Source organism: Coregonus clupeaformis, chromosome 1 (assembly GCF_020615455.1).
Source record: "Coregonus clupeaformis isolate EN_2021a chromosome 1, ASM2061545v1, whole genome shotgun sequence".
Taxonomy (NCBI): Eukaryota; Metazoa; Chordata; class Actinopteri; order Salmoniformes; family Salmonidae; genus Coregonus; species Coregonus clupeaformis.
In genome coordinates this window covers 64965770-64979906 of record NC_059192.1, presented here as the reverse complement: position 1 = coordinate 64979906, position 14137 = coordinate 64965770, and the positions used below count along the sequence as shown (strand labels likewise).

Genomic DNA, 14137 nt, shown 5'->3' with positions numbered 1-14137 from the left:
GTCCTCCTGCCCCAGACTGGGGCTCCACTCCTGCTCAGGGGGAACCTCCTCTTCAGAGACAGGGAGAGAGGGCTGCTGGGAGTCTGGAGGGAGGGAGAGGAGAAGAAGCATCTCCACCACCCCATCAACACATATTCTGTCTTCACCCGGAGCTGCAGAACATTCTGGATTTACTGCAGAGAGGAGCTGAGAGTCCCTGGTTGGTTCTGACACTCTGTAGTCCTCTCCACCAGGTTCTGTTTTGATCTGTTCAGTTGTGTTGGTGGGTAGAGAGTCCCTCTCTCTGTTCTCCAAGGTTTGGTCAAGATGTGAGGGCAGAGGTGGGTCCTGTTCATAGTCACTTTTAACACAGGCAGGAATCAAGAAGAGGTATTTGGTATCAGGCTCCAGCCCTTGAAGCTGCTCTTCCTCCTGACTGGTCCGGAGTTCCTCCTCTTCCTCTTTAATCTGTGTGGGCTCTGGGTCCTCTTGCCCCAGATTGGGGCTCCTCTCCTGCTCAGGGGGAACCTTCTCTTCTGAGACAGGGAGAGAGGGCTGCTGGGAGTCTGGCAGTAGGGAAAAGAAAACCAATAATGACTAAATGTGTACATTATTTGATCAATAAGTGTTGCCCACCGTAACTATCTGATTCGTGCATTTTGAGTTGTCATTATATAATTGCGAACCTGCTCTGTGTAACTTGATTACGGGGTTGAAAACCCAACTCAACAGGCTCTGTAGACGTTTGTTCTCCTCATTTGAACGGGAGATTTCTTCCTGGTACTCGCCTATCGTTTGTTCACATACAGCGGATATCTCCACAGCTACCGCTGTTAATCGTTCGGTAACAAACGCATTCAAGAACTGTAATTGAGACATTTTATATCCACGCCGTAAACAAACCAAATCACTAGCCATTCAATATCCTGCTTCTTCTTCGTCTTCTTCTTCTATGGTGTTTTAGTTTGGTACACAATTTCAATTGTGAACTACCAACACCTACTGGAATTAAATATGCCTTCAACTTCAAAACCTTTCTTTCACACGGTGCGACAAATTCGTTCAAATTTCATTCCCCGGTATTCGTGAACCTCAGTGGATCGTCCATAAGGTGTTGATGGGTTACTGCAGGTAGCTAGCGTTCTACAAAATCTACAAAAGAGAACAGGAAGCGTACTTCCAGTAGGTGGCGGAAGTGCAACATTGAAGTTAGGTTCCAAAATACTTTAGAATAATAAAAAGAAGCAGGAGGGTAAACAGGGATACGTGCTCCAGCAGATCAGAGATGAGAGTGTCAGGGTGAAGTAGCTACCTGCGGCGAGGATCGCCGACTTCGGCCCAGTGGAATGAGATTTGTAGAGAATAATGGATCCTTGCTTTTTGGTTGATCCATATGTGGTGTCAAATTGGGTGGATGAGAGGTTGGGGGCTGTTGAGTTAGTGAAAGTATCTCATGATGATTTATTGTGTTTCCTCCGCCCAGAGGGAGAGGGCGCTCCGGATTACGAGATTAGGGACAAGAATTGTGACGGGTTTTGCTTTCCGGAGCATGGAGCCGTTGGAAGGAATGATAACGGGGGTGACATTAAGTGTTTGATAAGACGTAGATCCGGTGGGGAAACGGAGAAGATATTATCTGTCATGCTGAGTTTTGATACAGAATCGTTACCAGCAGGTGCTTTCCGTTCTGCCGCCATAGGCGAGACCAAGAAATTCCGCACCCCACCCTACGCAAAACTTGAAAAGTCCCAGTAAGCAAAATAATGTTGAAAAAACGTCTAAAATATGTATTTTCCGGATGTTGAAATCAGGCTCATTATTGGCTATGAATTAAGTTGAAAATAAGCAATTTATAGACGTCTATTTTTGGGACAAATCAAGGTTGGTCCAGACCGGACCAAATCTGAACCAAACATTCCTTCCCTCAACTCGTGTGTACTGGGGTGTAGCCTACCCGGTGGAGAAAGTTGTGTGTTAGTTTTGGGGGGATCATTGGGCTGGAGATGGGAGATGTCCGGTGAGAGAAAGGCAGATTGAGGTTGCCAGGGTTAGAGTAGTACAGAAAGTGTCATATGCTGAAGCAGTGAATAGCGTGGTAGAGGAAAATGGGTACAGGGTGAGGGATCCTGAGAGGATTCCCGTGTGTAGGCAGAGATCAAGAGAGAGTGATGGGAAGAATACAGTTGAAGTCAGAAGTTTACATACACTTAGGTTGGAGTCATTAAAACTCGTTTTTCAACCACTCCACACATTTCTTGTTAACAAACTATAGTTTTGGCAAGTCGGTAAGGATATCTACTTTGTGCATGACACAAGTAATTTTTCCAACAATTGTTTACAGACAGATTATTTCACTTATAATTCACTGTAACACAATTCCAGTGGGTCAGACGTTTACATACACTAAGTTTGCCTTTAAACAGCTTGGAAAATTCCAGAAAATGATGTCATGGCTTTAGAAGCTTCTGATAGGCTAATTGACATCATTTGAGTCAATTGGAGGTGTACCTGTGGATGTATTTCAAGGCCTACCTTCAAACTCAGTGCCTCTTTGCTTGACATCATGGGAAATCAAAAGAAATTAGCCAAGACCTCAGAAAAAATATTGTAGACCTCCACAAGTCTGGTTCATCCTTGGGAGCAAGTTCCAAACGCCTGAAGGTACCACGTTCATCTGTACAAACAATAGTACGCAAGTATAAACACCATGGGACCACGCAGCCGTCATACCGCTCAGGAAGGAGACGCGTTCTGTCTCCTAGAGATGAACGTACGTTGGTGCGAAAAGTGCTAATCAATCCCAGAACAACAGCAAAGGACCTTGTGAAGATGCTGGAGGAAACCGGTACAAAAGTATCTATATCCACAGTAAAATGAGTCCTATATCGACATAACCTGAAAGGCCGCTCAGCAAGGAAGAAGCCACTGCTCCAAAACCGCCATAAAAAAAACAGACTACGGTTTGCAACTGCACATTGGGACAGTTTTCATACTTTTTGGAGAAATGTCCTCTGGTCTGATGAAACAAAAATAGAACTGTTTGGCCATAATGACCATTGTTATGTTTGGAGGAAAAAGGGGGATGCTTGCAAGCCGAAGAACACCATCCCAACCATGAAGCCCAGGGGTGGCAGCATCATGCTGTGGGGGTGCTTTGCTGCAGGAGGGACTGGTACACTTCACAAAATAGATGGCATCATGAGGAAGGAAAATTATGTGGATATATTGAAGCAACATCTTAAGACATCAGTCAGGAAGTGAAAGCTTGGTCGCAAATGGGTCTTCCAAATGGACAATGACCCCAAGCATACTTCCAAAGTTGTGGCAAAATGGCTTAAGGACAACAAAGTCAAGGTATTGGAGTAGCCATCGCAAAGCCCTGACCTCAATCCTATAGAACATTTGTGGGAAGGACTGAAAAAGCGTGTGCGAGCAAGGAGGCCTACAAACCTGACTCGGTTACACCAGCTCTGTCATGAGGAATGGGCCAAAATTCACCCAACTTATTGTAGGAAGCTTGTGGAAGACTACCCAAAATGTTTGACCCAAGTTAAACAATTTAAAGGCTACCAAATACTAATTGAGGGTATGTAAACTTCTGACCCACTGGGAATGTGATGAAATAAATAAAAGCTGAAATAAATAATTATCTCTAATATTATTCTGACATTTCACATTCTTAAAAGAAAGTGGTGATCCTAACTGACCTAAAACAGGGAATTTTTACTAGGATTAAATGTCAGGAATTGTGAAAAACAGAGTTTAAATGTATTTGGCTAAGGTGTATGTAAACTTCAGACTTCAACTGTATGTGCTTCAGTAAAGTGGGCTTTTTAGCATTTATAGCCATGGTTGTCAATTGTACTGCTGAAATGGATCGAAAGTCACAGAAAATAGAGGTTGTGGTGGCAACCTCTGTCGCGTGTGGCAGCGGCAGAGAAGTACTTGGGATTGCGAGGATTTACTGCAGAACAGCTGCAGGGGGTGTTGAGTGGTAAGGTTATGTCCTCTCAGACCATTGGTCTGGAGTTGGACTAGATAGGGTTAAATAGTGGAATGGGTGGTGTTTTTTTTTTTAGAGAGAGGGCTAATGGGTGGTGTCGCAATTTTTCTTAGTCCCAATTTTGTATTATTGTGTTAAATAATATGATGTAGGTAGGCCGTGAATGGCCTCACACACCAGTACAGTAGGTGGCGGTGTATGCACCTTAAAGTTGGATGCAATCCGCCAACCAAATCCCGAAGAAGAAGAAATAAGCAGGAAGTGAATGGCTAGAGCGTTAGTTTATTTACGTAGTGGACATGTGGCTATACAGACCCTAAAATGGCCAAATTACAGATAGAGTTGAATGCGTTTCTTACTGAGCGATTAACAGCGGCTGCTGTGGAGATATCGGCTGTCTTTCAAAAAAAGCTAGTCGAGTACCAGGAAGAAATCTCCCGTTCGAAGGAGGAGAACAAACGTCTACAGAGGCTGTTGGGTTTGGTGTTCCACCCGGAAATCAAGTTACATCGAGCAGGTTTGTAATAATATAACAACAACTTAAAATGAATCAATCAGTTGCTGTGGGAAACAAAATTATTGATCAAATAATTATACTCATTTAGTTGTTATTCACACACACACACACACACACACACACACACACCACACAGTTAGACTGCAGTATATTTGTCCACACCCGGGAGACCCTAACATGTAACCTAGAAAAATCACCACTGCCATCAATATAGTTTTTTTTATTTTGGTGTTTTTTATTCTATGAAATATATTGGAATGGTTAGGGTTAAATGTAAGTCAACTCTGCTTTGAGTGTCTATAGGACTTTATAAATCTTTAAAAGCTAAAAACGTTTTTTTGACAAGACAGTAGCTCTATTCTAGCCTACACAGTTTTGGAATCGCTCCACTCAGTCTTATCTGTATAACTCTCATTATGGAAATTATTTCAGATAGTATTTGAACCCAGGCCTGAAGAGCACACCGGTCACTAGCCAGAGGGAACAAGAAGCTCAAGATGGTTCTGTCGCGTGTGTGTGCACCACCCTCAGTGGGGTGTTAGAAACCAGAAACATCCTGTTTCCAGGGATACAGTATCTTCAACCTACCCCCCCCATTTTTTATTATTGTATATTACTTTATATGACTAGTATAACTGCATCAGAGGAGGCTGGTGGGAGGATCTATAGGCGGATGGGCTCATTGTAATGGCTCGAATGGAATAAATGGAACGGTATCAAACATATGGAAACCACATGTTTGTCTCTGTTCCATTCCAGCCATTACAACGAGCACTTCCTCCTATAGCTCCTCTGAACTGCATTGTTGAGGAAGAGCTTGCAATCAAGCGTTTCACGGTACTGTTTACACCTGCTGTATCCGGTGCACGTGACAAATACACTCTAATTTGATTGATTTGTTTTCCTTTCCCTCCCTCCAGACTCCCAGCAGCCCTCTCTCCCTGTCTCAGAAGAGAAGGTTCCCCCTGAGAAGGAGAGGAGCCCCAATCTGGGGCAAGAGGACCCAGAGCCCACACAGATTAAAGAGGAACAGGAGGAACTCCGGACCAGTCAGGAGGAAGAGCAGCTTCAAGGGCTGGAGCCTGATACCAAATACCTCTTCTTGATTCCTGCCTGTGTTAAAATTGACTATGAACAGGACCCACCTCTGCCCTCACATCTTGACCAAATCTTGGAGAACAGAGAGAGGGACTCTCTACCCACCAACACAACTGAACAGATCAAAACAGAACCTGGTGGAGAGGACTACAGAGTATCTGTTCCAACCAGGGACTCTCAGCCCCTCTCTGAAGCCCAGATGGAAAACATAGAAGAACGTGTTGATGGGATGGAGAGATCCATTCCCCCTTCCTTCTCTCCAGACTCCCAGCAGCCCTCTCTCCCTGTCTCTAAAGAGAAGGTTCCCCCTGAGCAGCAGGAGAGAAGCCCCGGTCTGTGGCAGGAGGACCCAGAGCCCACAAATCAAGAGGAACTCAGGACGAATCAGGAGGAAAAGCAGCTGGAATCTGACAGCAGAGTATCAGAACCAACCAGTGACTCTCAGCTCCTCTCTGCAGTAAATCCAGACGGTTCTGCAGCTCAGAGTGAAAACAGTAAAGTTCATCAGAGTCCCACCACTTCTTCAGAACAAGTAAGATTATATTTAATGTATTATTAAACATGTTCAACAGCGCTCACCACAAAAAGGCAGCATTTATTTGTAGCGAAACAGCCAAGTGACATAAGATTTTGAAAGCAATTTCCTTACAGAAAATGAATACTGAAAAATATAAACATGAATATATACATTTTTAAAGTACATTTTTTAAATATAAAGTATATGGGCGATTCCAGCATTATGGACATCACATTTCCAAGCAAAATCACAACCTTAATGTCTCCCACTCACAGAATGGACCAAGGAAATAGAAATGGTTTGGATGTGTCTATTGTAAACCCTCTACCCAAAAGAAAGCAGACGTCTAAATACTGACATGTTGGAGAAATAAAGCAAATAGGAAGCATTATGGATGTTACATGAAATGGACATGCTTTTTGGGGACACTGAACATTATTAGCTAAAAGTATTTTGAAAAGAGAATTTTTGCTAGAACACATCCTTTTCAAGATGTCAACAGCCTCAGGAAAAGTCTTAGAGTACATCCAAGCACAGTAAATGTGGCGAACGCACAAGCTTCTGAAACTAACAACCGTTATGGATGTTACGGATATCATAATGCTAAAAAAAGGACACCGACAATGAAAAGAGAGAAACCAATTATAGATCATGTAAAACTTTGATGAAAGTTAGCTTTACAGAGAACGTTTCAAGATGATCCGATATAAGGTGCATGTTTTATAAAAAAAAGTCTTAAAAAACTTTATGGATGTTACCTTGCAACCCCCCCCCCCCGAACCTCAAGGCACTTCAATTTGGTCTGTTTCTTAACATCTCAACTTCATAACTAACACTGGGGAACAGCTGTGAGTGCAAAAACAATCTATTTGAGCCCTTTCTAAAGAAATTTGATTGACTGAAAAGCCTTTTTTGAGACTTGGCGTCCTACTCTATAATGGTCCAAATTCATACCATTTCCTACTTAAATGTTTCAAATAAAGCCTGAACTCTTAACATATAGACCTTAAGAATGATTATGAACGTGGTTTAATTTGGAAATTACTATGCTCAGGTTGAGGGCAATTCCACGGTAACGCTGAGACAGATTTTTTCCACTTCAAAATGTGTGTCAAACTAAAACCAATGATTGCAAAGTTAAACAAACCATACAACTCTATGCACAAGGACTACTTTTGCAGATGCAAAGTTTGACAGTTTGTGCCGTCATTCAGTTACCATTCTGTTACCAAACTTTGCATCTGCACTATTCTTCAAGTAAATGTGTTTTTGTATATTGTAAATAGTTAAAAGTTGTCCTTGTGCACAGTTGTATGGTTTGTTTAACCTTGCAATCATTGGTTTTTGTTTGACATACACTATATATACAAAAGTATGTGGACACCCCTTTAAATTAGTGGCTTCGGCTATTTCAGCCACACTCGTTGCTGACAGGTGTATAAAATCGAGCACACAGCCATGCAATCTCCATAGACAAAATTGGCAGTAGAATGGCCTTACTGAATCATAGGATGCCACCTTTCCAACAAGTCAGTTTGTAAAATGTCTGCCCTGCTAGATCTGCCCTGGTCAACTGTAAGTGCTGTTATTGTGAAGTGGAAACGTCTAGGAGCAACAAAGGCTCAGCCGCGTAGTGGTAGACCACACAAGCTCACAGAACAGGACCGCCAAGTGATGAAGCGCGTAAAAATCATCTGACCTCGGTTGCAACACTCACTACAGAGTTCCAAACTGCCTCTGGAAGCAACGTCAGCACAAGAACTGTTCATCGGGAGCTTCATGAAATGGGTTTCCATGGCCGAGCAGCCGCACACAAGCCTACCATCACCATGCGCAATGCCAAGCGTCGGCTGGAGTGGTGTAAAGCTCGCCGCCACTGGACTCAAGAGCAGTGGAAATGCGTTCTCTGGAGTGATGAATTACGCTTCACCATCTGGCAGTCCGACGGACAAATCTGGATTTGGCGGATGCCAGGAGAACGCTACCTGCCCCACTGCATAGTGCCAACTGTAAAGTTTGGTGGAGGAGGAATAATGGTCTGGGGCTGTTTTTCATGGTTCGGGCTAGGCCCCTTAGTTCCAGTGAAGGGAAATCTTAACCCTACAGCATACAATGACATTCTAGATGATTGTGTGCTTCCAACTTTGTGGCAACCATTTGGGAAAGGCCCTTTCCTGTTTCAACATGACAATGCCCATGTGCACAAAGCGAGGTCCATACAGAAATGGTTTGTTGAGATCGGGGTGGAAGAATTTGACTGGCCTGCACAGTGCCCTGACCTCAACCCCATAGAACACCTTTGGGATGAATTGGAACACCGACTGCGAGCCAGGCCTAATCACCCAACATCAGTGCCCTACCTCACTAATGCTCTTGTGGCTGAATGGAAGCAAGTCCCCGCAGTGGAGGGGAGGCTGTTTTAGAGCGGAGGAGTGGAGGCTGTTTTAGAGCAAAGGGGGGACCAACTCCATATTAATACCCATGATTTTAGAATGAGATGTTTGACGAGCAGGTGTCCACATACAGACCCATTGACTCTTTCCACCTTTTGTTAAGTTACAGCCTTATTCTAAAATTGATTAAATTGTTTTTTTCCCTCATCAATCTACACACAATACCCCATAATGACAAAGGAAAAACAGGTTTTTAGAAATTTGTGCAAATTTATAAAAAAATAAACTAACACATTTTACAGACAGTTGAAGTCGGAAGTTTACATACACCTTAGCCAAATACATTTAAACTCAGTTTTTCACAATTCCTGACATTTAATCCTAGTAAAAATTCCCTGTCTTAGGTCAGTTAGGATCACCACTTTATTTTAAATGTCAGAATAATAGTAGAGAATGATTTATTTCAGTTTTTATTTCTTTCATCACATTCCCAGTGGGTCAGAAGTTTACATACATTCAATTAGTATTTGGTAGCATTGCATTTAAATTGTTTAACTTGGGTCAAACGTTTCGGGTAGCCTTCCACAAGCTTCCCACAATAAGTTGGGTGAATTTTGGCCCATTCCTCCTGACAGAGCTGGTGTAATTGAGTCAGGTTTGTAGGCCTCCTTGCTCGCACACGCTTTTTCAGTTCTGCCCACACATTTTCTATAGGATTGAGGTCAGGGCTTTGTGATGGCCACTCCAATACCTTGACTTTGTTGTCCTTAAGCCATTTTGCCATAACTTTGGAAGTATGCTTGGGGTCATTGTCCATTTGGAAGACCCATTTGCGACCAAGCTTTCACTTCCTGACTGATGTCTTGAGATGTTGCTTCAATATATCCACATAATTTCCCTTCCTCATGATGCCTTCTATGCCATCTATTTTCTCAAGTGCACCAGTCCCTCCTTCAGCAAAGCACCCCCACAGTATGATGCTGCCACCCTCGTGCTTCACGGTTGGGATGGTGTTCTTCGGCTTGCAAGCATCCCCCTTTTTCCTCCAAACATAACGATGGTCATTATGGCCAAACAGTTCTGTTTTTGTTTCATCAGACCAGAGGACATTTCTCCAAAAAGTACGATCTTTGTCCCCATGTGCAGTTGCAAACCGTAGTCTGGCTTTTTTATGGCGGTTTTGGAGCAGTGGCTTCTTCCTTGCTGAGCGGCCTTTCAGGTTATGTCGATATAGGACTTGTTTTACTGTGGATATAGATACTTTTGTACCTGTTTCCTCCAGCATCTTCACAAGGTCCTTTGCTGTTGTTCTGGGATTGATTTGCACTTTTCGCACCAAAGTACGTTCATCTCTAGGAGACAGAACGCGTCTCCTTCCTGAGCGGTATGACGGCTGTGTGGTCCCATGGTGTTTATACTTGCGTACTATTGTTTGTACAGATGAACGTGGTACCTTCAGATGTTTGGAAATTGCTCCCAAGGATGAACCAGACTTGTAGAGGTCTACAATTTTCTTTCTGAGGTCTTGGCTGATTTCTTTTGATTTTCCCATGATGTCAAGTAAAGAGGCACTGAGTGTGAAGGTAGGCCTAGAAAATACATCCACAGGTACACCTCCAATTGACTCAAATGATGTCAATTAGCCTATCAGAAGCTTCTAAAGCCATGACATCATTTTCTGGAATTTTCCAAGCTGTTTAAAGGCACAGTCAACTTAGTGTATTTAAACTTCTGACCCACTGGAATTGTGATACAGTGAATTATAAGTGAAATAATCTGTCTGTAAACAATTGTTGGAAAAAGTACTTGTGTCATGCACAAAGTAGATGTCCTAACCGACTTGCCAAAACTATAGTTTGTTAACAAGAAATTTGTGGAGTGGTTGAAAAACGAGTTTTAATGACTTTACGCAGTACTTTGTTGAAGCACCTTTGGCAGCAATTACAGCCTTGAGTTCTTGGGTATCACGCTACAAGCTTGGCACACCTGAATTTGGGGAGTTTCTCCCATTCTTCTCTGCAGATCCTCTCAAGCTCTGTCAGGTTGGATGGGGAGCGTCGCTGCACAGCTATTTTCAGGTCTCTCCAGAGATGTTCAATTCCGGGCTCTGGCTGGGCCACTCAAGGACATTCAGACTTGTCCCGAAGCCACTCCTGCGTTGTCTTGGTTGTGTGCTTGGGGTCGTTGTCCTGTTGGAAGGTGAACCTTCGCCCCAGTCTGAGGTCCTGAGTGCTCTGGAGCAGGTTTTCATCAAGGATCTCTCTGTACTTTGCTCCTTTCATCTTTCCCTCAATCCTGACAAGTCTCCCAGTCACTGCCACTGAAAAACATCCCCATAGCATGATGCTGCCAACACCATGCTTCACCGTAGGGATGGTGCCAGGTTTCCTCTAGACGTGAAGCTTGGCATTCAGGCCAAAGAGTTCAATCTTGGTTTCATCAGACCAGAGAATCTTGTTTCTCATGGTCTGAGAGTGTTTAGGTGCCTTTTGGCAAACTCCAAGCGGGCTGTCATGTGCCTTTTACTGAGGAGTGGCTTCCGTCTGGCCACTGTACCATAAAGGCCTGATTGGTGGAGTGCTGCAGAGATGGTTGTCCTTCTGAAGGTTCTCCCATCTCCAAAGAGGAACTTTGGAGCTCTGTCAGTGACCATCGGGTTCTTGGTCACCTCCCTGACCAAGGCCATTCTCCCCCGATTGCTCAGTTTGGCCGGGCGGCCAGCTCTAGGAAGAGTCTTGGTGGTTCCAAACTTCTTCCATTTAAGAATGATGGAGGCCACTGTGTTCTTGGGGACCTTCAAGGTTGCAGAAATGTTTTGGTACCCTTCCCCAGATCTCTGCCTCGACACAACACAGTCTCAGAGCACTACGTACAATTCCTTCGTCCTCATGGCTTGGTTTTTGCGCTGACAATTGAGTCTGAATACTTATGTAAATAAGGTTTCTGTTTATTTTTAATACATTTGCAAACATTTCTAAAAACCTGTTTTTGCTTTGTCAATATGTGTAGATTGTGTAACTTTTTTTTGTGTGGAAAAAGTCAAGGGGTCTGAATACTTTCCGAATGCACTGTACATTGTTTAATATGATACACTCTACGACCATATCAAAGTTCCAAAATGGGATCTCTGCTGTCTTTGAGTTTTCATATTACATTAATCTATCCTTTTTGTTTCCCCTTTTAGGATTCTAGTAACGTGGAATCAAATGAAGCATCTCATTTCTCTAACTGGACCGACAAAAACATTTTGGATACAGACGGCAACTCTTTAGACAGTAGCTCTTGCGCTAAAGAAGATTCTGAGGCACGGAAACCAGCAAAGAGAACATGCCATTCTAGTGGTGTGGTTAATGAGCCTTCTGATTTGTCTAACTTATGTGATGAAAACAACCCAAGGACTGAGATCAGCCCTTCAGACAGCAACAAAGACATGAACATCCAAACAGACTCTGGGGCTCATAATCCAGCTAAGAGAAAATGTCAGCGGGCGCATAATGTTGCTGTAGCAAGATGTGGGAGTGGAGAGATGGTCGCCTGTTCCCGGCCCAAAGTGCCGGGGTCCACTCAAGATTACACCCACTGCATGCACTGTCAAGGTCTGTACAATCGAAAGACACTGTGGAAGCATGTCAGATATTGTCCTCTGAATCCCAAAGCTGACGAACCAAAACCTGGACAAAAGATGAGGATTCAGTCAGCAATGGTGTTTAAGTTGTGTCCTCAACCCGATTACGTCAGCACAGGTCTTTGGAAGATAGTTTGTGGTATGAACTCCGGCGAAGTTTCATTTGTGGTAAGAAATGACAAATATATCCTCCTCATGGGAGAAGAGATGTACAACAAACTACAGCCAGATGACAGAAGAAATAAATTCATTCCACAAAGAATGAGAGAGATGGCAAGACTACTCATCACGGCCAGGAAGTGTACACCTCTGATGTGCTTTGAGGACTTGGTCATACCTAGTAATTTACCTCACGTCATCACGGCAGTGAGAGCTGTTGCTGGCTACAACGAGGAGAACAAAACGTACGACCGCCCGACGCTGGCTGTTCAAATGGGATACAACTTAATGAACATTGGCAGCGCTGTGGAATCCTGTGCACTAAAGTCAGGACAATACAAGGTCGCAGAGTTTGCAGGCAAATTCAAAGGTTTCAAGTGGAATGAGGTTGTTATGGCTGGAGCACTGTCCACTCTCAGTGAACCAAAAATGAAATGTAAGTCAAACGCCACACCTAGTAGGCCAGGCTAGCTCTCCAAGTGGATGGTTTGCCAGCCATCCCTAATAATATTGGCTTTTTTATACAGGGAATTTGCCAGGAAATGGTCATGTTTATTTAGCCTATTCATTCTCTCTTTCTCTCCCTTTCTCTAGTTGTTTCAGTTGCACAATTGTCCTGTTGAGCCCAAAAGGGAAATATTACAATTTTACAGTAGTAATAAGCTGTGTGATTTGCATCGTGAAATTATTTTCCATCCTTTGATGCTGCCGTTTTTGCGATCTTTTAAGCAACTTTTCTCAACAGGTACCCAGCCGACCCGTCACACAGGCGGCCCAGCCGACCCGTCACGCAGGCGCCCAGCCGACCCGTCACGCAGGCGCCCAGCCGACCCGTCACACAGGCGCCCAGCCGACCCAAAGAAACGCTGTGAGATTAAAGTGGACCGTTGATGAGGTAGCAGCAGTTCATAAAGAGTGGCCGAGTTCCTGGAAAGAGGGACTGCCTCAAATGCCTCCAGTCGGAACCTGTGGCGCTCAAAATCAGAAACTGGTCAGGCATTAAGTTCTATGTAAATAGAATCAAAAGGAGACCGCGTACTGCACCGAATTTGGTGGACAGCGGCCCCGACGGGGACTTCAAATCAGGGCCAGAGACTGTCAACGCAACAACACCTTAGCCATTGTGTTTTCCAGTCAGACTTCGAACCAGCCAGGGATTCGAACCAGTGACTTTTTATGTGTGGTGGGGGGGTTACAGGTACAATATTTAAGTTCACATCAGTTCATATTCTGTTGAGATATTTTATATTCATTATTTCACACATTGTACCTCTGGGCTGCCACTCAAAAAAACTCAACAACAAAAAAAAAAACATTACAAGAGGTACATAACTAAGTACTGATCATTTTGATGCACTATGCAGAAATCGCTCCGCCATTTCCTGGTTGCTAAAATTGAAATAGTAAGTCTAATTTCAGTTTGTGACAAAACAAGCAAGTATAGTGTAGAGAATCATTGTACCATCTAAACCGCTGCGAAATGTCTTTTGCATAACCCAAAATCATGTATTTTCAGCTGTTTGAAGCTGGTTTACAAAACTGAAAGTAAAAGACGCAAAAACAAAACATAAGAACAGGAAGCATAGAAATAGAGCATATAGAACAGATCTACCGCTTCTTAGACTTGCTTTCAATGAGAATGACAGATCTATAACTGTAAGTAGAGATGGAGTCCTCCATCGGGTCTTGAGAGGCAGTAGGGCTGATTTGGTTAGATTAATTTTATAACTTGAGATTAAGCTGAATTTATCTATGATCTTAAATATGCCATTTAAATATGCCATTTAGCAGACGCTTTTATCCAAAGCGACTTACAGTCATGTATGCATACATTTTTACGTATGGG

The 14137-nt window shown here is 43.4% G+C and overlaps 1 protein-coding gene across 1 annotated transcript; it reads left to right on the top strand.

Annotated features, from left to right (window-relative positions):
- The first annotated feature begins 3925 nt into the window (after positions 1-3925).
- On the top strand, positions 3926-13873 carry LOC121572873 (heat shock protein DDB_G0288861). The gene is made up of 4 exons (XM_041884909.2): positions 3926-4499; positions 5420-6129; positions 11692-12727; positions 13037-13873. The coding sequence occupies exons 1-4, from the start codon at positions 4304-4306 to the stop codon at positions 13180-13182; spliced, it is 2088 nt and encodes a 695-aa protein (XP_041740843.2). The 5' UTR covers positions 3926-4303; the 3' UTR covers positions 13183-13873.
- The last annotated feature ends 264 nt before the right edge of the window (positions 13874-14137 follow it).

Excerpts from the sequence above, each read along its gene's own strand:
- LOC121572873 (XM_041884909.2), top strand. The coding sequence starts at position 4,304 with ATGGCCAAATTACAGATAGAGTTGAATGCGTTTCTTACTGAGCGATTA. Across the intron at positions 4,500-5,419 it reads AATCAAGTTACATCGAGCAG|ACTCCCAGCAGCCCTCTCTC; the intron begins GTTTGTAATAAT and ends CCCTCCCTCCAG. Across the intron at positions 12,728-13,036 it reads CAGTGAACCAAAAATGAAAT|GTACCCAGCCGACCCGTCAC; the intron begins GTAAGTCAAACG and ends TTTTCTCAACAG.